Here is a 26,571-nt window from a genome sequence, read left to right on the forward strand (position 1 = left end):
CCAGACGGGTGGCAGCCTGCAGATGTAAAGTGAAACTACAATGACTTTGACGCTACTGGTAACTGCAATAAATTTTAAATCCTGACCTTATCCACATTGTAATAGATTTAACCAGAACGGTTGAAAAATCTCTTCCAACACTTCTCGTAAGGGGGTGGGGGGATGGGGGATGGGGGAGTAGTATAGTAATAGAATAGTGTTCCTAATAAAGTGGTCAGTTAGGGTATGTTTAGAAGTCTTATCACTCTGAATAGTCATTTGAATAGTATCACTCTGAATAGTCATCCAACTGGCCCTGCTGTGGAGACTCTGGCTTCAAATGGTGATTTTCATCTTAGCCAACTTTTGGCTTTAAAAGAGCTTAGTGAGTGTCAGTGGAGTTAAATTTGCCCACCACATCAACAGTTAAACAGTCAAGTGTTAGTTACTGCTTTCACATGTTCCCCTTCACACCTCCTCCCCTTCTTCATGGCTGAATTTGCAAAACTACACTAAAATAGAAAATAAACCACATCCGCGACCTGGTCTCTGTTCTCAGGCCTCTAACACTCTCACTGCTCTGTGTGTGTACAGGACTAATGAGAAGTGTTTGTTTCTGCACAATTATTGCTCTAATTTTTTAGCACAGACAGATAAATAATTATTAGTGATTTTTTTTAAAGCACTGTGCATTTGTTATATATATATCCTATATACACAGACAGGTAATTAATGAGTAGAGTTTATTTAAAAAACAGTGCTGTGCTGTGTGACTCGTTTACACTCATTAGATTATTTAAACCCTGTGTTTTAAACTTGCTCTACTTGTACTCTTCCCTGTTGAACTATCATAGTTACTGAGAGTAGTTACGCATCAAACTAAACCCGTCCCTTAACAGATATAGATACACTGATCCACCTGAGCAGTCATGCAGAAATACACACAATGTCCTAGTCACACAATAAGCTCATCACTCAGGACATTCAGACTGCAGATGAACAACTTTATACCCCACCACTCACTCTAATGAAGACACAAAGAGAACATTTACTCACAGAGCATCACAGGGAGTGGACTGAGCTCCATCCTGTCTCTCTAATGACTGACTGACTGACAGAGCAGAGGTGTGTGTTAAAGTCTTTCCACTTCCTGTGTTCTCTCATGGGGGGTTTGTGGCATGTGGTGGATGCAAGCTTCTATTTTAGTGAACACAGACAACGGCAACTTCCTGTGTACTTACAGAGAGAGAGAGAGAGAGAGAGAGAGAAAGAGAAAGAGAGAGAGAGAGAGAGAGAGAGAAAGAATGTACATATGTCACTTCTTCTTTTTAGTTGACACGGATGTGGTTGCTCTTATTCCCTTTTTTCACATTAAGACTTTAAGACTCACACTGTAAAACCTATAATGTTTCACTTTACTAGGATTAAAATCATTTGTATTAAAGAATAACACACTGAGTAACAGGGCTGCAAATAGGCAAAATATCTAAATGTACATTATATTCTCACTGTCCACTTTATTAGGAACACCTATACACCATAATTCATAACCTCATGCAGTAACTTGTATTTCAGAAATGTCCTGGGATTTTCACACACAACAGTCTATATAGATTACACAAACAAAAAGACAGAAAGAAACAGCTTGTTGATAAGAGAGGTCAGAGGAGAATGGCCAGACTGGTTGGAGCTGACAGGAAGGCTGCAGTAGCTCAACATGTGGTGGCCAGTGATTGAAAAGTGAAACTAAAATGCCTTTGACTCCCTCTAGTGGTAACTGCAGTATAATTTTAATCCTGACCTCATCCACACTGTTATAGATTTAAACAGAACTGATTAAAATATATCTTATCACCGTTCAGTCTGCTCATGTACATTGAGAACAGTCTGTACACACCTGTATTTTGAATTCTCTCATTCAAGTTTTAATCTTTTAAAATGACATCTAACTCGGTAACCAGTGGCTTTTCCCATTATAGAGTTAAAAATGCAGTGTGTTATGGAGATGATATTTAACAGAGTTTTGTTAAACATCAAGTGATTTAATGAAATTAAAATTTGTCCTTGTGTGAGGTGAGAGATGAAAATTAATGTATTCTTTATATTAAATGCTAATGCTCATTTTATTTACATTATTAATTGCAGGTAGGTACAGAGACTTTTCGCATGTGTCGTCATAAATGAACAGTAGTGTTCCTGTTGTCACTATGAACATTGTGTAGGTGCTGAAATGCATGAGTGACTGTGAATCTGAACTGTCTATTAATGGTATATTCCAGATTAAGGTAAGCAGTTAATGACTCGCTACATTTTCCACCCTTAGATATCTAGCTAGCTAGTGTGTTTAAGTTGCATTTACTAATGAACACAATAGTGATAAACTAGTTATAGCTAGTGTTAGCATCAATCAGGACATGTTCAGGGCTCAGTGAAAATGGTCGCTTTATAATATTTTAATGTATGAGTTATCTCACTTATCTGGAGGCGAAACAGCTACATACACTGACTGTCTATTTTATTAGGAACACCTGTAAAACTGCACATTCATGCAGGTATCTAATCAGCCAATCATGTGGCAGCAGCACAATGCAAAAGAATCATGCAGCTACAGGTCAAGAGCTTCAGTTAATGTTCACATCAAACAGCAGAATGAAGAAAAAGTGGGATCTCTGTGACTTTGATCATGGCATGGATATTGGTACCAGAAGGGCTGGTTTTAGTATTTCAGAAACTGCTGATCTCCTGGGAATTTCACACATAACAGTCTCTAGAGTTTACACAGAATGGTGAGAAAAACAAAAACCACTGAGTAAGCAGCAGTTCTGTTGATAAGAGGTCAGAGGAAAATGGCCAGATTGGTTCGAGCTGCTATGAAGGATCTAGTAACTCAAATAAGCACTCTTTACAACTGTGGTGAGCAGAAAAGCATCTCAACATGCACAAAATATCGAACCTTATGTGGATGGGTGTGACACTGCGGGACCGTAGAAGGCTGCACACACACACACACACACACACAGAGGCATTAAGTGCGCGTGCTCTTTATTGTCCTTAAAAGTGAAAGTGAAACTTATGGTGCAGAGTGTGGGAAGTGAGACTGTGAGAATATAACAGCGGAGAAGTTGTGAAGCGACAGAAACTCGTCTTCCTCACTTTCGTTTACAGCTTCATCTACATTTAGAAAATACACAGAGATAGAGAATAATAATATAATAATTTACCCTTCCTTCTCCTCCGCTAGAGTGGCCGCGAGCTCCTTTTATAGCTCCTCGTCTTCTCCGGGAGGGTGAAGAGGAGCCGCGCCACTCATTGGCCGCCAGCCGTGCTGAGTTAGGTCGCTCCGCCCCACAGCCACGCGCACTCCGGCTGTCCAACACAAACGCGGTGCTGAAAGGACGCTGACTTTTCAGCAGCACGCCGTCAGTCGCGCGAGGAGCGTTTGATGTTTTACGTGCGCGGGCTGTCGGTCCGCCGTCACAATGGGCTACAACAGCAGAAGACCACATCAGGTTCCACTCCTCTCAGCCAACAACAGCAATCTGAGGCTATCATGGGCACAGACTCACCGACACAGGACAGCTGAAGATTAAAAAAAAAATCACCTGCTCTTTTTCCAGTCTTCAGCTGTCCATGTTGCTGAAGACACACAGAGAAATTTTACTCACAGCATCACACAACTTGGTCAGTGTCCAAATATTTATGGATCTCGCTGTTTTTTTTTTTCTTTCCCCAAAATTGCATCTAAATAAATAATGTGTGGTAAATGTTTTCTTTTTTACAGTGTGCCTAATGGTGAACAAGGAATAAAAAGGGCCTAGATTGCACAATAAGGTTTGAATGTAATATTTTTGTGCTTCTAGTTATAATCCATGTGTGTAATCTGCACAGCAAAGCAAAAGCACATAAAAAGCACATTGTGTGTAATGCCCGCTATAGCATATGAAGCTATGTTACTGAATTCATTTTTGTTACTGCTGACATGATAAATGTAAGCGCAGAGGAGCAGGAGCTGAGTTGGGGATGGAGCATGTCGAGCTTTAGTTGAGTCCAGAGCGAGTTTTCTCACTGAATATCACTTCAGTTGCCTTCATAACACAAGCTTATGACATCTAACAGCCAGCTGTTCTTTACAAGAGACCCGAGTTTTAAAATCTCATACACAAATGATATGGTAACTGTTACAGGACGGTTCAGTGTGGACCCAATTGCAGAGTGAAAACCCCTGCTTGCTTATAAATAACTGGGCAAGCAGGGTTTATATATTGGTGAAATAAAGGGTAAGGGAAGGGTTGGGGTGTGATTGGTGCAATCTCTCTAGTCACTTCTTTCCTTTTCTAATTCTTTTAAATTCTCATTTTCCTTTCTTTCCTTTCCTTTCCTTTACCCTTACCTCAGATAAAGCTCTGGCATACAATACCAGTCACTCCTCTACAAAGGTGTGACAAAGGGCTGTCTCAAAGACTGGCCTTAAGTATCCTGCCTGGCACGTGCAGTTAATCCAGGTTAATCAGCCTGGAGAATTCTGGGTAACTGAGTTCTCCTGAATGGCTGCTCTCACTGTGCTCCACTGCTACCCTCTGCTGGCTGCTGGTGGTGTAGCGCAGCCTCTTGAAGTAACAAAAGGGAATAAATGTTTATTTATACAGTAAAATATGCATGAAACTATTTTTCTGCTACAATTTTCCGTTGGAAGAAGTGTGTGATGTTCCTGACTGCAGACACCTACCAAAAATTATCCCCAATTGTGTAGACTGTGTTAGTGCTCATATACAACAATGCTTTAGATACAAGCTTGATTTACAAACCTCTAATCCTGACTATCTTAATCCCTCTGCCAGGACTGGGAAGAAATGCAGTTAGTAGCTTTTCATTCTGAATCACTGCCACTGCTGTAATGTTAATTTCCTGTGTTGTGTTTTGGACATTTTCAGTGTTGTGTTAGTCCTGTACATCAGTGTACCAGTGTGTAGACATGCAGTAAGAGTAATAACATTTCTATTTGATTCCTCATTTACTCCTGAACTTTACTGCACTGAGATCCTCTACTTACACTGAGTAATACTGCAGGATCGAGTTTCTGCTTTTAAGAGAACACGTCATTATTTGAGAAGACTACCCTGAGTTCACAAGTAGGAATTTCGAGTTGAGAGGGCGTTTTCTATGGCTTTTTCTGGTCAGAGGTTGGAAATTACAAGTTATGATCTAAGTCAAATGCAGAATCTCTCAAATAGCCACTCTTTGAGCAGAAGCACATCTCAGAACACACAATATGTTGAACCTTGAGGCAGATGGGCCACAGCAGCTGAAGATCACTCCTGTCAGCCAAGAAAAGGAATCTGAGTCTAGAGTGGGCACAGGCTCACCCAAACTGGCCATTGCTTCATTCCATCTCAACTGGTCCAATGCAGGTTACTTGACCATTTTTAATTTTCCTGAGTTTTTTTGAGTGATTACCTCTATGTGGTGGCATTGCAAAACTACCAGTGTTTTTTTTTTTTTTTAGTTTTTTTTTTTAATTTACTTCAATTATGACAGCCATCTTTGTGTCATGGCGCACAACAAATTTTGGTTATACAGCTCTTTACAGAAACCTCAATATCTTGTCTCAGGATGCTGCTAGCTCCTTGGAACCAAAACTGATCTCTAGAGCACTTTACAAGGTATATGTACACATATAAACATTTTGCAAATTCTTAGAACTTAGAACTTCAGTCCAATTGTAATCTTTTAGGGTCAATTTATAATGGGAGATGTTCGAGTCCCAGTCTTAATTTTGGGGGGTACCTAGGTAATTATAGTGTGCATGCAGAACATTTCAGGTTTGAGACTTCTCTTATTTATTTATTATTTTTTTATGGAGGTGAGAAAGTGCAATTTTTTAAAAATTCCCTCACTTTCAGGTTGAATATCACTGGTGGGGGATCAGATACAAACAGGTAATTTTCACAGAAATAAGTCCTCTATAGTACCATTCTGCTATACAATTTTTTTAGTTTGAAATTCCACTGGTTACAGAAAAAGGGCGAGTAGAACTTTGGGGAAAAGCCTACTTTATTAATGCATTTTGAGAAATAAACAGATGTAATAATTATAACAAATAAAAAATATTTTACAGTAATTGTGTTTTTGATTGACATACAATAGCATATTCTTGTCAATGAGGTCTATAGTGGTAACAATGAAACATGATCTATCACAGGGTTCTTCAAATCTGCAGAGTTTAGCTCCAACCTCCAAACTTACCTGCCTGTAATTTTCTAGTAATCCTGAAGACCTTAGTTAGCTTGTTCAGGTGTGTTTGATTATGGTTGGAGCTAAACTCTGCAGGACCTCAAGGGCCAGATTTGAAGAACCGGCCTGATCTATCATGCTGGTTCAGATGTACATTTGGTATGCATGAATAGATTTTGTCCAAATATGGAATTGAACAGTCAACAGGGCCATAAACAGAGCTGTGGTGTTGTTTCTCCAGTGATAAAAGCAGTAAGTGACTACAACTCAGAAGACACTTACTGCTTTTATCACAGTAGAAAAAACACCACAGCTCTGTTTATGACACTGTTCATTTATAAAACACCCAATTGTACAATGTAATTCCACACAAACATATTTACCAATAACCTGGTTTTAAATGTAGACTACCTGTGGAAAGCTGCTGATTTTTGACTACCATCAACATCACTGCTTAACCTGTCTAAAATTAACAACAAACAGAATGAAAAGATATAAAATATATATGTTTTAAGGAAAGTATTATTTGTATATATCGCAAGGATAACCTACATTTCATTCAGAGTTGTACATCTTTATTCATATTTTATCTAAACACTACTGAAGTACAAAACGAGTTCTCTAACGTAAGCCTCCTCTTGGTATTGCACCTCGTGCATGCATAAAACACTGTTTAAGCCACAAACTTAAAGTCATTTCAGGTGATGAAGTAATGTTTCTTGGGTACAGGAAGGGGATGAGCAGACTTTACTACTCTGAGCGTTTTAGGAAAAACTGAAGACAAACACAAATCACAGTTTTCCAGTGATCTGTTTGATAACTGTAGCTTCATCAGTGGACACAGACACACGGCTCACTGCAGAGAGAAAGAAAGAGATTGCAATAAATATCTTCATGAATACATTTCTCCTCATACTGCTATCACTGATGTTACAAACTAATTAACTTTTTGAATCAGTGACCAAACCAAGAAATCAGTTAGTTATTTGACGTGTCAGTATTTTGCATGTTCATAGCTAACTATGTCATAACTGTCCAAGTAGAATGAGATGATGGAAAGTTATCTAGACAGCTACCAATCTAACATGGATGAACTCTTGCAGATTCTGTGAGGCGGGGTTTTGTGTACATGGATACTGTAACTGCTAGATGCCAAGTTCTAGCCAATGCACCTTTAAAACACTGGCCTTTTCGAGTGGGAATCAAGATATCCTGAATTAATCTCCTGAAAAATTACAAATCATCGAAAGTATTAAATAGAAAATGATCTGGATATTAAATCATACACAAGTAAAATACATTAGGCCACAGCAGTGTTGAATTCTGGATTCTGATTGGTCAGAAGGTGTTGATTAATTTTCTATAACAGCAGCTCTGACAGTAGTGCAGCTGCAAATCACAGGTTTATATTAATGCCAATTGTTCTAATATGATATCACTTCTATAGTAACAGATTACACAAATAAAGTAACAGATTACATAAATAAAGTGATAGATTATGTGAATAAACAGATTAAGGGATGTTGTTTAACAAAAAAAAATGTAATTGTTAATGTGGATTTTTCTGTAAGAAGTTTATTTAACATTTATGGAAGGAGTCTCCAGTGTCAGTGCTGTGTAACAGTCAGGAAATTTTCTAATATGGGAAAGTCTTCAGGACAGAGGAGTCTAAGCTTTATCACTTTAAGAGAAAAAAAAGAAGCTGATAAAGGAACGACTGTTTATACGTGATGAAACACAAGTGATAAAAGGAACTAACATTTGCAGAAATCTCACAACAATAAACAGATGAAAAGTATGACATGTCATTCTGTAATGAATTAAATAGGGAAGTTGCTGTGGTAAAACACTTTGGGATGTGCTGTAATAGGAAAATAATCACCTTCAGGGTAGGAACTCTGAAGCAGTAACTCTGCTTCATCACACCACACTATCATTGATTATTTTCCTATAACAGCACAACAGTGTGTTTTATTATTTATGTAAAACAAGAGTAGGGTGCAGGTGATCTATGACACAAAATAAAATGTCTTCATTTTGCTTTACCTTTTATTCTCTTTTCATTTTTTCATTGGTTTTAGTTCAAGATTAGCATAAATCGCATCACTAACACCAGCTTCAGCATCAGCACCTGCAGTAGCAGAGAACAAAACCATCCCAATGATCTTTAGCCTTGTAATACATCAGTCATAACTCATAAACATAAACATAAGTCATTATCAGTCTCCTGCCAAAACCTCACTGAATTCTAGCTCATGTTTTAAAGTAGATTTTTAAACTCTAGAGTTTATTTTCTTCAGCTTCCTTTATCATTCAGCATGAGGCATCTTTTCAATGTATGATAACTTTATGATTAATGCTATGCAGAACACATCACTGACTTTTTAATGGAGCCTGTGATGGAACTGACTCGTCTGATCTGGAGGAATATTGCAGCTTATGACCTCAGATACTTGGATGCAGATAGTTAATGTGACAAATTATTGAATATGTTTAAGATTTCAAATATTATTTGCTGATTTTGTTATTTTAATAAATACATTAAATGTCCCAGCATTAAAAATTCTCTACCATTGTTCCTGTTTGTCTTCTTTTTCTTCGTGACATGTGCATAAGTGGCTTCACACTCAGCTGCAGCTTCACCTGAACACAGTGCAGTGTGTTAATCACTACAAGACACTTCTGTACTTTACTGTATAGAGTTAATCTGTAGTTAAGTCTCCTAATGCAAGAGGAAATAAAGCTACCTGTTCCACTCGTATCTGCCTGATCCACAGTATCATAAATATGTTAATTTTCCAGAGAAAACAGAATGAAGATTTCTGAATTTGTTATAAATGCTACTGTAGATTACAAAATAGATTTCAAACAAATAAAACAACTGAATTTATTAAAAGCTGTTCATGCTGTGTATTAAAGAGATGATAATTTTACAATTAATTTCAAAGAAGGATGGAAGTTTCTTTTCTTCTAATAAATATAGAAATAAAGTCATTGAGACAGTGTCTGACCAGCCTGAAGTGGTGTGTGTCCTGACTGAGAGTTTTCAGCTACTGACCTAAACCTAATGATTTCAGATTCCATTATTAAACTGAGTTCAGTATCACAGATCTCACACCCAGAATAATTTGTGAGAATTTGAAAAAATATTAACCGAAAAAAAGTAAAAATCTTTAAATTAAATACATATATTTTTTTTACAGTAAATTAGTTGTTAACCTTCATAACATCTTTCACCATAATTTCGGAAATAGATTTATTTAGCTGGAAATATGACTTTACAACAGGTTTTTGGTTTATAATATAATAATATTAATGAATAATATGAATATGTATTAATAACCACATTACAGTTAGTATATCTATATTTAGTATGTGCAGGTGCTTTTCATTTATTTTATAATCTACATTGTATTTAAACTGTTTCTTACACTGTAATCAGGACGATATCTCAGACCAGACTTGTTTGGAATATTTCACACTTAACACTTTTAGTTATTCAAGTAACCCTTAGGTATTTTTCCACAATTACGTGATACATCAAAATTTGCTTTTTTTTTTAGAATCTCTGAGTATATTCTACATAATATAGCTAAAGCAGTTATCAGACCTTTTTTTCTTTTGTAGGACCACAGCAGGATCATTACGATCAGTAAAGCGATGAACAAAATTCCCAAACCCACAGCCACTCCTACTGTTCCACCACCGGATCTAGAACCCGAGACTGAGGAGAGAAAGAGAGCAGAATTTAAGTATTTAAACACTGTGCATATAAACTGTGTTATTAAAAAGAGAATCAAATAAAGAGAAATCCTTCCAAGGTTTCTCACTTCTGACTGAGAGCCAGCTTTTATCTGTAAATAACTTAAAACCCTCTAAACCTGTGGAGTCTGCAGGTATTTCATTTAAGTCTGCAGAAAACTGCCTACACTAGCTCATGAGAAAAAAAAATCAACTGAATTATGGATACAGCAGTACAGATATATATGAATATGGAATATTGATTTGATTCCATGCTCATTTACTGGTACTAATAAAACCATTATTTATTACTAGCATACACATATCCATACTCAGAATTACAGAAATTACAGGTAATGTACTAAGAAAAAAAAAATTGCTGTTGTCCCCATTTACAAACTCAGAGTTCTGAATATTCTGTGATTAAATATTTCCCTTTTCCTTTCCCAATAAACACACTACATGAAGACTCACCATGCACTGTGATGTTGACAGGATTACTGTTTTCTCCAGATTCAGACTCACACCAGTAAACTCCAGTGTGGGATGTGGAGAGGAAGCTGATTTTACATGTAGATCCTGTAACTGATCCCCACCGTGAACAATCTAACACTCTCTCACTGTGTGTGTATCGTCTCACTGTCCATCCAGTAGAGTTACTCTGGTCCTCACAGCTCAGTGAGAGAGAGTCATTAGTAAAGTGTTGAGTTCTGCTGGGATTGATGATCAGAGATACTGGAGGAGATTCACCTTAAACACAGAAAAAAGCCACGTAAATAAAAATTAAAGAGGAATTGTGCGATATAATGAGGAAGAACACAAGTAAATTGATTTTTTTTTAAATTTTGTACTATAAATGGGGCAGCTGTAGCCTAATGGCCGAACCCCAGGCTCCCCGGGGGCAGCCAAAAAAGGCTGCCCACTGCTCCAGCTGTGTGTTCACTACTGTGTGTGCACTTGGATGGGTTAAATGTAGAGCACAAATTCTGAGTATGGGTCACCATACTTGGCTACACGTCACTTCACTTCACTTCAAATATATGTCCAAGTATTTTACTTGCACAATTTACAGTATATTACTGGAAATATACAATAAACATAACAAGAATCATCTGTGAAGGTATTAGAATACTTTACAGTAAATATATTTTAGTTATTTACTGCTATTTGCTACCAGTAAATTACTGTAAATATTACAGTAAATGTTTTACAGTGAGGAACAGGTGCACACAATCAGGGAATCACATCAGCAGGGGACAGTATGCCTCTTCACCACCAGATGTCACTGTCGCCTGAGTATTAGTCAAGCTCTATCACACCACCTACAGGTCAGTTCCTGTCTGTACCTGCATCTGTTTTTAACTCTAAATAGCCATATCTGTATATGTATTTGGATTTAAACAAGATGTGGGCATATTCTTGCCTTTTTGGAAAACTTTCTAAAAACAAACAAACAAACAAACAAACAAACCCTCAATAGTGCACCTCCTATTCGCATCTGTATCTGTTTAGAACACATTTTCTGTTCACTCTGAATAACGTATTTGTACTTAGTTACATCCGTAATGTTTACCTGCTCTACCTTTCTGGCTTTTAAAATAAAATCCTCTTGCACATACATCGTCAACCATCTCCTGAGTCCTGTATGTTACCCAGAAAAATTACCCAATGACCAAGGGCAGAGACATCACAAAATACAGAGGAACACAAGGAAAATCATGACAATAAGCCTCTACCACTTAGGGCTCTTTAACTGCCTTATACATATTAATAAATAAATGCTGCATTAATCTGATCTTACATTCACACTTTTCTATACTACACTTCAACTCAACAGTTAATTTTCCTCACCAGTGATCCATAGTGGCTGTGGATTGCTGTACTGTGTGTGAAAGGCTGGTTCTCCTCTCTCTCCTCTGCACATATAAACTCCTGTGTGATGAAGAGCAGCAGGACTGAGAGTGTAGTTGCCTCCAGATCCTCTGCTGCTGTCTGAGAGGAGCTCCACATACATGATATAGCCACGATTATTTTTTATTTGAGTTAAGCCGTCTCTGTAGGGAACAGTTGTGTACCAGCTGAATGTCCAGTCTGTAGAGGAGTCTGTAACCTCACAGCTTAGAGTCACTGAGTCTCCTTCAGTCAGCCAGCTCTGTGGAGATACACTCAGTACTGCCTGTGGTCTCTCTGTTACGCAGGAAATACAGAGTATATTTTTTCCAGATTTATTAAATACACAGTAAGAAGCTTTTCCTGAATGTCTAACTGTACATTTTCATGTGTCCCCAAAAAACCTCACACACTCACCTGATACAGTCAGTGTAACAGCATCACTGAAGTGTGAGGAGCGTGAGCCTCCTCTCTCTGCTCCTCTACAGGTGTAGTTACCTGTGTGGGTCACTTCAACACCACTGATCCTGTACACCTGTTCACTACTGACAGGACTGTGTGAATCATCTTTATACCAGCTGTACTGCCAGCTAGAGACACTTTCATCCTGTATGTCACATCTCAGAGTGACGGCGTCTCCACTGAACACCTGTTTATCAGGATTTATGGATGCCACTGGTTTAGGTCTTGCTGTATAAAAATAATAGAGCATCTAAACTGTCTTGATGATTTTGTCGTCATGGATATACAATGATGATATCAGAATAGTAGAATAGTGAATGCAACAGTTTGCTTTTATCAGTTAATTTACAAATAAACTGTTTTTTTTTTAAATGTTTTGTTTTAATGTAAAACACCACATCTAGATCCAGTTAAACTGTACTGGACAGTGTAGCCTGTAGTCTTTATGGGACTGACGATCATCGTTGCACTTCTTTTGTGATTCTGTCACTGGTAGAAGCAAGCAGAACAGCATTGTGCAAAATAAATAAATAAATAAATAAATAAACTTTTACAATTTTACACAGCCCTGTTTTACTACAAAAGACGACCTAAGGAGTGGGTAATAGTTACTTAATATTAACTAGGGATAAAATACTAATAATGTGTAGTTAGATGAGTGTAACTATATCTCTAAATTGCATAGGCACATCTTCTACTCATATTTATGAAATTTTCCCCACAAAAACCCAGTCTTCATTAGTAAAACAGTTTCAGTGTGACTCACACACACAATAATTTGTATAAATTTTCAAAGGTTAACTGAAATGGAAAATTGTAATTAAGATTACAGCATGGGGTTTTGTGTACTATTTTATGTTTTTAATTACAGTAAATTTGTGTTTAACCCTTATGACTTTACAATAGTTTGTGGAATAAGGTGTTTAGTTACACACATGTAACCATGTTATCAGTATTTACGAGATATTTTCATATATAGTATTTGTAACTACTTATTATTCTATTCCATATAGTATGTTGAGTTTAGACTGTGAAGAAGTGAAGATAATCTCTTACATTTCTCACAAATTGGAGACTTCTGGTTTCAGAGGTACTGTATTTTTTCCTTCTTTTAACAAAGTTTTAGTAAGTAATAAAACACTTTGTCTCAGACTGTTATAGAAAAATACTGAATGATGTGGTGTTAAACTTAAATGTAAAGCTTTTCCTTCTTTTTTCATTTTTCTTTGTTAAATAACATGTTTTTAAACTTTTGCATTGGATCTCACCAGCCGCAAATGACAAGTACTTTTAAAACATATGTACTTTAAGATTATTCTTTACATTCTGGAATTACAAGGAATTGCAGAAATTATGCATTATTTTTTCTTACTCCTTCTGAAAAGCTATTGATGAAAAGGGGGAAAAAAATCATGACATACCTCTCGCTGTAATCCTGACAGGATCACTGAGCTCTGTGTAGTAATCATAGTTTCTCCTGTGTGCACGACACTGGTACACTGTTTCTCCTGCATTATCGACTGTCACATTAAGTGTGTGTGCTTGTTCACTGCTCAGAATCTGTAACATAGGATTATATTTGTACCAGAGAAACTCCCATCCAGTCGACTGCTGCAGCTCACAGCTCAGAGTGATGGTGTCTCCAGTGTAGACGGAGCTCTGAGGATTCACTCTCATAGTCGGTTTGGGTTTTGCTGTTGGTATGAAATGATGAAGGTGTCAGAGCTGCTTTTCACTTTACTACATAAGCAGTAGATTCACTGTGCTTTAACATATGCTTTGTGTCTTAAACAAACATTTATATTTAACATTTGATAAAAGATGTTACAATAGTATATTTTCTTACACAGCTGGTATTCAGTATATTTTCTATGTAATATAATCGGGTGACTGCCGTATTATTTCCTCCCCGATTCCGTATTATTTACTTGTTTTCTCCTGATTCTCTTGTTTTTGCGGTTGAGTTTTCTTTAAAAAAAAAAACTGCACACCATTAAGATAGCTTTAAATTCTGTGACCATAAGAGTCTTTTCTTTTATTTATTTAGTCAGACAATGTTTAGCCAAGCAGAGTACATTTTGTTTCTGTATTTTATTTTACCGACCTTCCTTTCATAGGAATACTATCTTGATTAATAAATAGGAATAAAACAACCCCAAATAGTCTTTGTTGGTCCTGTGTGTATTTTCCCAGCAGCCACAAATTTTGGTACCATTAGTGGGGTATTCAGAGTGAGTAAAGGAAGGTTCAGTTATTCCTTTTGTGTGTGCAAGAAAAAGGGGTGAAATAATACGGTAGTGGTGAAGAGCCTCCTGGAAGTTCACGTGAATCAGAGAGAAGACTTGGTGCTGTGTGGGAAAGCTGTGTATCATCGTGGATCATCGCAGAGCCCTGGCTAGATTTCACCAGCAACGAGACTAGAAGAGACTGGATGGTAACCCTTACATCAGTTTGAAAGGACATCAAGCGTCACCCTTTTCAGAGTTTCTACAAAGACTTTTAAGGACTTGAGTTCCCACCATGTCAGAACCAGATGAGATCATATTGAAAGTAATTTGTAAACACATATTAGCGAGTTGCAAAGTAGACATAATGAAGCGATGGCAGCCATTTCTGCACTGAATCAGAGGTCTTATGTTTATGTCCCTAGAGAAAGGCACATCTCGCCATATAGTGGTGAAATTGAGAGAGATGGCAGATCTATTGATGATTTTATAGAGGAAGTCGAACGAGTGCTGTGTGCTAGGCATCAGTCTGAAACAAGACCAACATGATTTCATCATGTCTCTGTTAAAGGGGGCAGCCCTGGAAGAGGTACGTCTGCACAGTACTACTGATGATGGGGTTAGGGACCTGTTTACATATCTCAGGGAAGCATTTAGAGACAAGTTTAGTATACCTCAGCTTCTACTTTGTTTCTATAGTCGCAAACAACTAGATGGGGAAAGCATAAGAGAATTCTCCCATGCCCTGGCACAGGCGCTCATTTTGGTTCTGAAATGTTCCCTGGATGCTGTAGCTGATAAGAAGGTGGCATTAAGGGATCAGTTCATACAGGGGGTCTGGGATACCTCCCTTAAGAGGGAACTTTGTAAATTTGTATGAGACCACCCTAAGTGTACTATGGTTGATGTGCGGGATGAAGCTCAGCTGTGGTGTCTGGAGGAGTCCACAGCAAGAATAAAAGCGGTTAAGTAACAATGTAGTAGTAGCTTAGCACATTGTTCTGCTCTCCAGGTGCAGAACCAAAAAGATGTCACCTTACAGGATGTCCTTAAGTTGGTAGCCAAGCAAGGCAGAGAAATTAGTGAGCTAACCCAAGCAGTGAGGAATCTTGCTGTATGGAGTGGTAGCACAGGGGTAAATACTGTTAGGCCTAAGTCCCAGCCAAAATTCACTGAAGAAAGGCTACCCATATGTCTCAGGTGTCAGACTGCTGGATATGTGGCAAAGAATTGTCCTCAGAAGCAAGGCACTAAAGCAGCCAGGCTAGTACCCTCTGACTCTCAGGGGAAGAGGGAGACCCAAGTGGTTGTGAGTTGAGTGATTTGGGGAAGACATACTGACTCAAAAAGTGCAACACCATCTTGTGACCAGTTGATGCAACGTGCTGTTGGTACCTGTCCTGTGGTTGAGCTTTCAGTTTGTGGTGTCGCTATCCCATGTCTGTTGGACACTGGTAGTCAGGTGAGCACAATAACTGAACAGTTTTACTGTAACCATCTGTGTGGTGAAGATGACAATATGATCTCTACAGCTGGTTGGCTGAAGCTCACTGCTGCCAATGGACTTGACATACCCTATCTGGGCTACCTAGAGCTGGAGGTTGAGGCAATGGAAATCAGGATGCTGGATTGTGTGTTCCTAGTTGTTAAAGACATTTCTAGCCCGGATAAAATGGTGCCGTGTATCATAGGCATGAACATAATCAGTCGGTGTTGGCAGCTGGTCCATGCAGAATTTGATACCTCATTAAAGGGAAAATTGGATTCTTATTGGAGGGATGTTTTCCAGAGGTCACAGACATGTAATATTGACAAGAAACAGGTTGCGTGTGTAGCTAGGAAATGGTCAGAGCGCATACCTGCTGGGTCAGTGGTGACTGTCATGGCAAAAGGGTTTAATAGAGGCATCGGGACTGGACGAACTATGTTGTTAGAGCCCTTTAATACTCCAATGCCAGGAGGTCTAGTAGTCGTTCCCACACTTGTTGATGCACAGAGTCCTTGTATACCTGTTGAGATTTTGAATCTTTCTCAGGAGGACGTGTGGCTGTCCCCTGGGACCCGGCTGGGTATCCTATCGGCGGTGGACAGTGTGTGGACAGTTCGCAACATTGCGAAGTAAAATTTCGGCGGATTTCAGCTAACATTGAACACGTGACCCTAGATGTGAAGGTTGAGCATCATGGAAACATTGTACAGGCAATCTCGGATAAAATTAATGCTGGGGGAGTGAGTTCAAGCAAGCTCAGTTCAGGTCATTATTGTCAAAGTACATTGACATCTTTGCTGTAGAGGATGAAGACCTTGGTTATACAGATAAGGTGAAACATGAAATTCATTTAACGGATGATGAGCCTTTTTCACAGCCATATCAACGGATCCCACCCAACCAGTACCATGAGGTGAAGGAGCACATCTACAAGTTGTTGCGGAAAGGGGTCATACAAGAGAGTAACAGTGCCTATGCATGTGTTAGGCCAACGGAGTATCAGGCTATGTGTAGACTATCACAAACTAAACCAGAAGACAAAAAGGGAAGCATTTCCATTATCACATATTGATGAGAGCTTTGATGCTCTGCAGGGGGCACGATACTTCTCCACAATTGATCTGGCAAGCAATTATCATCAGGTGGCAGTGGAGGAAAGAGACAGGCACAAAATTGCTTTCTCCACTCCTTTCGGGTTATTTGAATGCTTACGGATGCCATTCGGGGTTTGCAAAGGTCCTGCAACCTTTCAGAGATTGGTGCAACCCATTATGAATGATCTGATATTTCACATTTTGCTTGGCTATCTAGATGATATTCTTGTGTATTCCTCAACATTCCAGGAGCACTTGGCAAGGCTCGACACTGGTCTGAAATGGCTTCAAGAGCCTGGTCAAATTGGAGAATTCAGAGGTTACATTCCTAGGGCACCACATATCGGCGAAGGGTATCGGCACAGACCCTAAAAAAGTAGCTGTTGTAGAACAGTGGCCAGTTCCCACTCATCTGAAGGATTTGCGATCGTTTCATGTGTTTTGTGGGTACTATAGGCGATTTGTTCAAGGGTTTTCCAAAATAGCCGGCCCGCTGCATGATGTGGTAAATTCATGTCTAAATGCCGGGTGTCCTAGCAGTGCTAATGACTTGCTGCAATGTCTGTGGACTGAAGACTGTCAAGTTGTTTTGACACACTCAAAGATAAACTCACAAGTGTGCCTATATTATGTTTTGCAAAATTTCACAAAACCTTTTATTGTAGATATGGATGCCAACAGCCTGGGGCTAGATGTTGTTTTATATCAGCAACAAAGAGACATGAAGCATGTGATTGCATTTGCAATTAGACGGCTAAGAGAAAAAGAATGATAGGAACTATAGCAGCATGAAACTTGAGCTTCTTGCCCTCAAGTGGCAATCACTGGAAAGTTCAAAGGGTATTTGTTGGGTTCCCAGTTTACTGTGATAACTGAAAATAATCCATTGTGCCATTTGCAAACCGCCAGGTTTGTGGCAGTAGAGCAGAGATGGATGTCACAGTTTTCTGTTTTTGATTTTCATGTCCAGTACTGTCCAGGGTATCGAAATGTAGTAGCTGATGCACTCTCTAGGCAGCCATTTTCAGGGGAGCCTGAGCCTGCCTCAGAGGATGCGGAGTATGATGGGTTTGTGGCAATCTGCAGTGTAATTAACCGTGGTACAGCCCTGAACCCAGCACTGGTCACTGCTGGGCTGCACAGTTGTAAAATGAGGCAAATACTGGCTTTGGAGTCTGAATCTAGTGACCATAGTGAACTGAGTCAGGGGAACACACCTGTTTTTCCAAGATATTCAAATGATGAGCTACGTACCTTTCAACAAGAAGATCCTGTGCTTCGTGTCTTTGGTGGGTTGTGGAAACAAAAGAGAAGATCATCTGGCAAGGAATGGAAAGCTCTGCCAAACCCTGTTCAGTCCCTATTAAAGCAGTATTCGGAAGCACAAGGGTTTACTGTATCGTGTGATTGAGACTGTCAGAAACAGGGAATTCTATCAGCTCTTGTTAGCATCCTGCTTAAAGAAGACAGTTCTGTAGTGTGTACATAATTCCGTGGGTCATCAAGGAATTTGAACGTACCTTGCACTTGTTGAGGGACAGATGCTTTTGGGTGGGTATGCACCAGGATGTAGTTCAGTGGACCAAAGGTTGACTGGTTAGAAGTCCACAAACAAAGTCTAAGTGATGCGCATGCCAGAGCGAAAGAGTATTCTGAACAGAAGACTGCCAAGTGTATTGGGTTAACAGGGTTCACATGAGACTTTGTGTGAATCCTCCTACTCCTGCACCCAAGAGAATGCACAAAACTTCAGAGCATAATCTAGTGAAGTAGAGCCAGAGGATTCAGATGAGGGTGTAGTTTTGTTGGAAGAGAGGTCTCATAGGAATGCAATTCTGGGCACAGGCACTAGATCTGCCTGTCCACAAGACCTAGGCTCAATGACTGAGGTTGAACTGAGTAAAGAATCTGTAGATTCTGACAACGTCAATGGTATATCTGAGCCTGTTAGGTCCTTGGAAACTGAGGAGATGTTGGATGTAGCTCCTAGCGTGGTAGATCTTCCTGTTGCTGCACCACGCAGAAGCAAGAGGCAGAATGCTGGAAAGCATTCAAATATGCATCATGAGCCCAAGTCAGTTCAAGACTCTACTTCTATAAGTCCCGCAGCAGTTTCACAGATATTGGCTAGTCTGAGCATTAAACTATTTAAGCATAAAACTATTTGTTCACATCAAATCCTTTGTTTGTCATCCTCCTCTTATGTTATAACACTATTTATCTTAAGTGAAAGTAATTATTGTAAAAAGGGCAGTATATGAAGAGCCACACAGTGTGGGTGAATTTACCAAGAAATGGTACAAGAACAAAGAATGAAAATAACTGAATTAATGTTACGTTCTTTGTTTAGAACTATAAAAACTGCATTAATAAACTAGGAACAAACTGACAAAGAGTGCACAAACTTCTTAGCCCCAAAACAAATCAAATATGCACACAATATAAAGGATAAATTATACATAAATCACCTTGAGCATGGGCCACTGGTATGAGTGAAATCACCACTAAAAGGAAACAGAAGCAGAACAAGATATAAATATGGGATTAAGATTAAATCTTATTCAGGAAATCTAAACAACCATCTGTAAGTAGTACATTTTAAGCTTTCTTAATAATAAATAAATAAAAACCAAAGTAACTTATACAAAGGTCACTGTTCTGCTGATTAAGGTGTTAGTTTCACTTTACTGCACAGAGTAACCAAATACGCAGCAGATATTATTATTATAAAATGACTTTGACACAGTCTACTGGTAACTGCAGAACATTTTAAATCCTGACCTTATCCACATTGTAATAGATTTAAACAGAACTGTTTATATACCGCTTCCAACACCTCTCAAAATGGGGTGGGGAATGGGGGGAGTAGTATAGTAATAGTATAGCAATGGTATAATATACTCAGTAAAAGTATTAGAAGAGTGTTCCAGTAAAAGTATATTATTCCTAATAAAGTGGTCAGTGAGGGTATGTTCAGAAATCTTATCACTCTGAATAGTCATTTTGTCTCCAACTGGCCCTGCTGTGGAGACTCTGGCTTCAAACTGTGATTTTCAGCTTGGCCAACTTTTGGCTTTAAAAGAGCTCAGTGAGTGTCAGTGGAGTTAAATTTGCCCTCCACATTAACAGTTAAAATTTTAAAAGTTATGTACTGCTTACACATGTCCAAATTCAGACCTCCTCCCATTCTTCACTGCTGAATTTGCACCACAATATTAAAATAGAAAATAAACCACGTCCGCGACCTGCTCTCTGCTCTCAGGCCTCTAACACTGTCACTGCTCTGTGTGTGTACAGGATTAATGAGAAGTGTTTGTTTCTGCACAGTTAGTGCTCTTATTTTTAGCACAGGTCAGTAAGTAATGATTAGTGATTATTTTTTTAAAAAGCGCTGTGCATTAGTTTGGTATCAGTGTGTATTAGATTGAAGTTGCTGTACTGAGATGTTTCTCCGCACAGATCATAATAGTAACAAAAATGGAAATGTAGGTTATAAGGCATTTTCTCAGTAAGTCTAGTTAATGCTAACATGGTTTTGTTAAAACCTTTTTGTGCTCAGGAAAGACCACCAGAGTCTCACCACAGCAGCTAAAGACATTTCAGTTTGTCACAACCATGACTTCCACTGGTGAAAGTACAAACACCATCCAGTCATTTTCTTTTAGCAGATCAAATGATCATGAGAGGTTGTCACTGAGCAGCAGATGACAGCAGGACACAGAAGATCAGCTACAGATTCCAACAATACAGACTCGTTTACACTCATTAGATTAATTAATCCCTGTGTTTTAAACTCTTCTCCTAACAGATATGGATACACTGATCCACCTGAGCAGTCATGCTGAAGTACACACAATGTCCTAATCACACAATAAGCTCATCACTCAGGACATTCAGACTGCAGATGAACAACTTTATACCCCACCACTCACTCTAATGAAGACACAAAGAAAACATTTACTCACAGAGCATCACAGGGAGTGGACTGAGCTCCATCCTGTCTCTCTAATGACTGACTGACTGACAGTGCAGAGGTGTGTGTTAAAGCCTTACCACTTCCTGTGTTCTTACAGACAGACAGACAGAGAGAGAGAGAGAGAGAGAGAGAGAGAGAGGATGGACATATGTATCTTCATATGTAAAGTGTATTCTCTTATCACCTTTCAGTCTGCTAGTGTACACTGAGAACAGTCTGTATACATCTGTTTTATTTTGATGATGTTAAAGCAGTGAACTTTAACTTAATAGAATTTAAAAGAGGCAGAGATTTATTTATCATACCTTTTCATTTGTTCACTGACCAGGCTATTTTGTGTAAAGCGTTTAATTTTATTAAAGTTCTGTACACTCTTGTTGGGGTAAGATTTATTTGGTCCATTTTCTCATTTAGAAGTGGTTCCCCTCCCCCATTTCTCTCCTCTTTTGGTACAGTCCTGTCCATCTGAAGCCAGGACCACGAAGGAGAAATTTCCTAAATAATTTCAGCTTGGCCAACTTTTGGCTTTAAAAGAGCTCAGTGAGTGTCAGTGGAGTTAAATTTGCCCACCATATCAACAGTTAAAAAGTTAAGTGTTAGTTACTGCTTTCACACGTTCACCTTCACACCTCCTCCCCTTCTTCACTGCTGAATTTGCACCACTACATAAAAATAGAAAATAAACCACATCCGCGACCTGGCCTCTGTTCTCAGGCCTCTAACACTGTCACTTCTCTGTGTGTGTACAGGACTAATGAGAAGTGTTTGTTTCTGCACAATTTCTGCTCTTGTTTTTGACAATAAAGGTAAATAATGATTACTCATTATTTAAAAAAAACAGCCATGGGCATTAGTTTGGTATTAATATGTATTAGAGTGAACTTAATGTACTGAAATGTTTCCCTGCACAGACCATAATACTACTAAAAATGGAAATGTAGGTTATTAGTCCTTTTCTCAGTCTAGTTAATGTTAACATGGTTTTTTGAAACCTTTTGGTGCACAGAAAAGACTACCAGAGGCTCACCACAGTGTCATGGATATGCCAGAACTAGCATTAGACTACGATTCCCATCAGCCACGGCACTGCACATTATCACATCACAAGACTGGTTGCATCTGATTCACATTTTTGGTTAATTAGCACTGGTATTTAAGTCATGTTTAGCACAGCACTTTTGTCTTGTGTTTGTCTTTCTTTGTCTTGTCATGCTTTCATGTCTCATGGTTATGTTTCTTTGTTTTGTGCTTTGTTTTTGTTTTTATTAAATGTGAATTTGCATTTGATCTGTCTAAGCCTTCATTACAAGACGACACAAGACCTACAAATGGATGCAGTGGATTTTTTTCACTGTTCAGGAAGAGTTCTTGGAGAGGACCCGTCTGCTGTGCGAGCACCAGGGGAAAGGTACGAGGGTAAAGGCCACTCAGGAATGGCTCAACGCCATACGCCCCTTCAGAAAATTTTTTCGAACTGGGGATTCCTGACTCAATCAAAACCATCTCCCACCCTCTCTGCCCCACTTCGGACGTTGCTCGGATGTTACATTATGCTGCTACAATATTTATTATACTGTACATAGACTGCTACTTCTTATGTTTACAATATTTCAGCAACTTATATTGTACTCTTTGCAGTATTGTCACTGGATTGACTTTTAAAACAGAATTGCGTACTGGTCAGCGATGCACTAGCGACTTACTGTGTCCATTGTCTATCCCAGTAGTCATTGTACTGTCTTGTGCTGTCTGCACATGCTTGCACTTGTGCACTTTATGTATAAATTTATGTAGTCCCTTGCAGTTCTGTGTTGTTCTGTGTTTGTCTTATGTATCACCTTGGTCCTGGAGAAACATTGTTTTGTTTCACTATGTTCTAACTGGCTGTATATGGTTGAAATGACAATAAACTCCACTTGACTTGACTTGCTCAGTCTGCCTGCCCAACTGAGGACATCGCCCTGCTCCCTTGCTTGGCTGAGGATGTTGCTCCACCATCCTGCTCTGCTGAGGACGTCGTTCCGCCTCCATACTCAGATGAGGACATCGCCCGCCCCCTCCCCCCCGGCTTCGCGGAGAATGTCACTCCCCTCCTTGTCGTCGCAGAGAACGTCGCTCCCTCCTGGCCTTGCGGAGAACTTTGATTCCCTCCTCTGGTCTCACAGAGAATGTAGCTCCCCCCACTGGCTGAGCAGTGGCTGATGCTCCACGGTCATGCTCGGCCTGGGACATTGCACCACCCCTCAGCTGTGCGGAGGAGACCTCCCCACCTCTGTACCAGAGGGTGGACATCACACGTCCTTCCGGCCCCCTGAGTGGTAGTGCTCAAAATAACTTTGATCAGCTAAGCAACATCTGGTCTGGGTGTCCAGGACCTCCACCTCAACTTTTTTCATCCTCCAGGAGCTGCGCATTATGGGGATTCTGTCATGGATATGCTGAAACTAGCATTAGACTACAATTCCCATGAGCTAGGGAACTGCACATGATCATGTCACATGACTGGTTACACTTGATTCATGTTTTTGCTTAATTAGCACTGGTATTTAAATCCTGTTTGGCATAGCACTTTTTTCTCGCATTTGTCTTTCTTTGTCTAATTATGCTTTCATGTCTCATGGTTATGTTTCTTTGTACTTGTATTTTTCCACGAGTTCTTAGTTCTTGTTTTGTTTTTTGTTTTCGTCTTTATTAAACTTGAATCTGCACTTGCCTCCCTCTATGCCTTCATTATGTGACACAGAGCAGCTAAAGACATTTTGGTTTATCACAACCATAACTTCCACTGGTGAAAGTACAGAGACCATTCAGTCATTTTCTTTTAGCAGATCAAATGATCATGAGAGGTTGTCACTGAGCAGCAGATGACAGCAGGACACAGAAGATCAGCTATAGATTCCAACAATACAGACGCGTTTACACTCGCTAGATTATTTAAACCCTGTGTTTTAAAGCTGGAGGGGATGGATATGTGTAACTTCTAGTTTAGTGTGATTTTTCATGCATGACATTTTCTGCAGTGTGGAAAGGGAGGGCAGAGAAGTGTGGCCAGATTGGTGGCAGCCTGCAGTTGAAAAGAGAAACTAAAATGTCTTTGATGCACGCTACTGTAACTGCAGTACATTTGTAATCCTATTATAGTAATGATGTAGTAATAATATACCCAGTAATAGTAATAGAAGAGTGATCCAGTAATAGTAGTATAGTGTTCCTAATAAAGTGGCCAGTGAGGGTATGTTCAGAAATCTTATCACTCTGAATAGTCGTTTGTTACAAACTGCCCCTGCTGTGGAGACTCTGGCTTCAAATGGTGATTTTCAGCTTGGTCAACTTTTGGCTTTAAAAGAGCTCAGTGAGTGTCAGTGGAGTTAAATTTGCCCACCATATCAACAGTTAAAAAGTTAAGTGTTAGTTACTGCTTTCACACGTTCACCTTCACACCTCCTCCCCTTCTTCACTGCTGACTTTGCACCACTACATTAAAATAGAAAATAAACCACATCCGCGACCTGCTCTCTGCTCTCAGGCCTCTAACACTGTCACTGCTCTGTGTGTGTACAGGACTAATGAGAAGTGTGTGTGTCTGCACAGTTATTGCTCTTATTTTTGAGGAAAAAAGGTAAATAATGATTAGTGATTATTTAAAAAAAAAGAAGTGCTGTACATTAGTTTGTTATTAGTGTGTATTAGATTGAACTTGCTGTCCCGAGATATTTCCCTGCACAGACCATAATAGTAACAAAGATAGAAATGTAGATTACAAGGCATTTTCTCAGTAAGTCTAGTTAATACTAACTTGTTTTTTTTAATACTATTCACAGGAAAGACCACCAGAAGCTCATCACAGAGGTTGTCACTGAGCAGCAGATGACAGCAGGACACAGAAGATCAGGTACAGATTCCAACAATACAGACTCGTTTACACTCATTAGATTATTTAGACCCTGTGTTTTAAACTTGCTCTACTTGTACTCTTACCTGTTGAACTATCATAGTTACTGAGAGTAGTTACACATCAAACTAAACCCATCTCATAACAGATATGGATACACTGATCCACCTGAGCAGTCATGCTGAAGTACACACAATGTCCTAATCACACAATAAGCTCATCACTCAGGACATTCAGACTGCAGACAAACAACTTTATACCCCACCACTCACTCTAATGAAGACACAAAGAGAACATTTACTCACAGAGCATCACAGGGAGTGGACTCAGCTCCATCCTGTCTCTCTAATGACTGACTGCCTGACAGAGCAGAGATGTGTGTTAAAGCCTTACCACTTCCTGTGTTCTCTTTAAGGGGTGGATGCACACTTCTATTTTAGTGGACACAGACCCTGCAACTTCCTGTGTTCTAACAGAGAGAGAGAGAGAGAGAGAGAGAATGTATGTATTTGTCACTTATACATTTTAATTGAAACAGATGTGGTTGCTCCTGTTCCCTTTTTTTTCACATTAAGACTGTTTTAAAACTCACACTGTAAAACCTGTAATGTTTCACTTTACTAGGATTAAAATCATTTGTATTAAAGAATAACACACTGAGTAACAGGGCTGCAAATAGGCAAAATATCTAAATGTACATTATATTCTCACTGTCCACTTTATTAGGAACACCTATACATCTGCTCATTCATGCAATTATACAATCAGCCAATCATGTAGCAGCAGCACAATTCATAACCTCATGCAGCAAGTTTTATTTCAGAAATCTCCTGGGATTTTCACACCCACAACAGTCTATACAGATTACACAAACAAAAAGACAAAAAGAAACAGCTTGCTGATGAGGTAGGTCAGAGGAGAATGGCCAGACTGGTTGGAGCTGACAGGAAGGCTGCAGTAACTCAACATGTGGTGGCCAGTGATTGAAAAGTGAAACTAAAATGCCTTTGACTCCCTCTAGTGGTAACTGCAGCATAATTTTAATCCTGACCTCATCCACACTGTAATAGATTTAAACAGAACTGATTAAAATATATCTTATCACCATTCAGTCTGCTCATGTACAGTGAGAACACAGTCTGTACACACCTGTATTTTGAATTCTCTCATTCAAGTTTTAATCTTTTAAAATGACATCTAACTCCATAACCAGAGGCTTTTCCCATTATAGAGTAAAAAATGCAGTGTGTTATCGAGATGATATTTAACACGGTTTTGATAAACATCAAGTTATTTACATTTTCCACCCTTAGCTAGCTAGCTAGTGTGTTAAGTTGCATTTGCTAATGAACACAATAGCGATAAACACATTCATGCAGGTATCTAATCAGCCAATCATGTGGCAGCAGAGCAATGCAAAAGAATCATGCAGCTACAGGTCAAGAGCTTCAGTTAATGTTCACATCAAACAGCAGGATGAAGAAAAAGTGGGATCTCTGTGACTTTGATCATGGCATGGATATTGGTACCAGAAGGGCTGGTTTGAGTATTTCAGAAACTGCTGATCTCCTGGGAATTTCACACACAACAGT

General features: G+C 39.1%; 1 protein-coding gene and 1 long non-coding RNA gene across 2 annotated transcripts; both read right to left on the reverse strand.

The window, feature by feature from the left end:
* Positions 1 to 6,523: 6,523 nt before the first annotated feature.
* LOC128318123 (uncharacterized) lies at positions 6,524 to 9,006 on the reverse strand. The gene is made up of 3 exons (XR_008301608.1): positions 8,782 to 9,006; positions 8,257 to 8,341; positions 6,524 to 7,066 (listed from the first exon to the last, which is right to left on the reverse strand). It is a non-coding gene; the product is annotated as an uncharacterized LOC128318123 (long non-coding RNA).
* An 895-nt stretch (positions 9,007 to 9,901) lies between these two features.
* On the reverse strand, positions 9,902 to 16,436 carry LOC128318112 (B-cell receptor CD22-like). The gene is made up of 6 exons (XM_053233258.1): positions 16,388 to 16,436; positions 13,725 to 13,997; positions 12,259 to 12,531; positions 11,803 to 12,138; positions 10,592 to 10,701; positions 9,902 to 9,934 (listed from the first exon to the last, which is right to left on the reverse strand). Exons 1-6 carry the CDS (start codon positions 16,434 to 16,436, stop codon positions 9,902 to 9,904), a joined length of 1,074 nt encoding a protein of 357 aa, XP_053089233.1.
* Positions 16,437 to 26,571: the final 10,135 nt, after the last annotated feature.

This window comes from Pangasianodon hypophthalmus, chromosome 4 (assembly GCF_027358585.1).
Source record: "Pangasianodon hypophthalmus isolate fPanHyp1 chromosome 4, fPanHyp1.pri, whole genome shotgun sequence".
NCBI lineage: Eukaryota > Metazoa > Chordata > Actinopteri > Siluriformes > Pangasiidae > Pangasianodon > Pangasianodon hypophthalmus.

Bases quoted from the DNA above. Each gene is read 5' to 3' on its own strand.
- LOC128318112 (XM_053233258.1), bottom strand. From the start codon at position 16,436: ATGCCTCTATTAAACCCTTTTGCCATGACAGTCACCACTGACCCAGCA. The intron at 12,532-13,724 runs GTATGTCATGAT...ATTTTTATACAG, and splicing joins TGTCAGGATTACAGCGAGAG to CAAGACCTAAACCAGTGGCA. The intron at 12,139-12,258 runs GTGAGTGTGTGA...CCTGCGTAACAG, and splicing joins TGTTACACTGACTGTATCAG to AGAGACCACAGGCAGTACTG.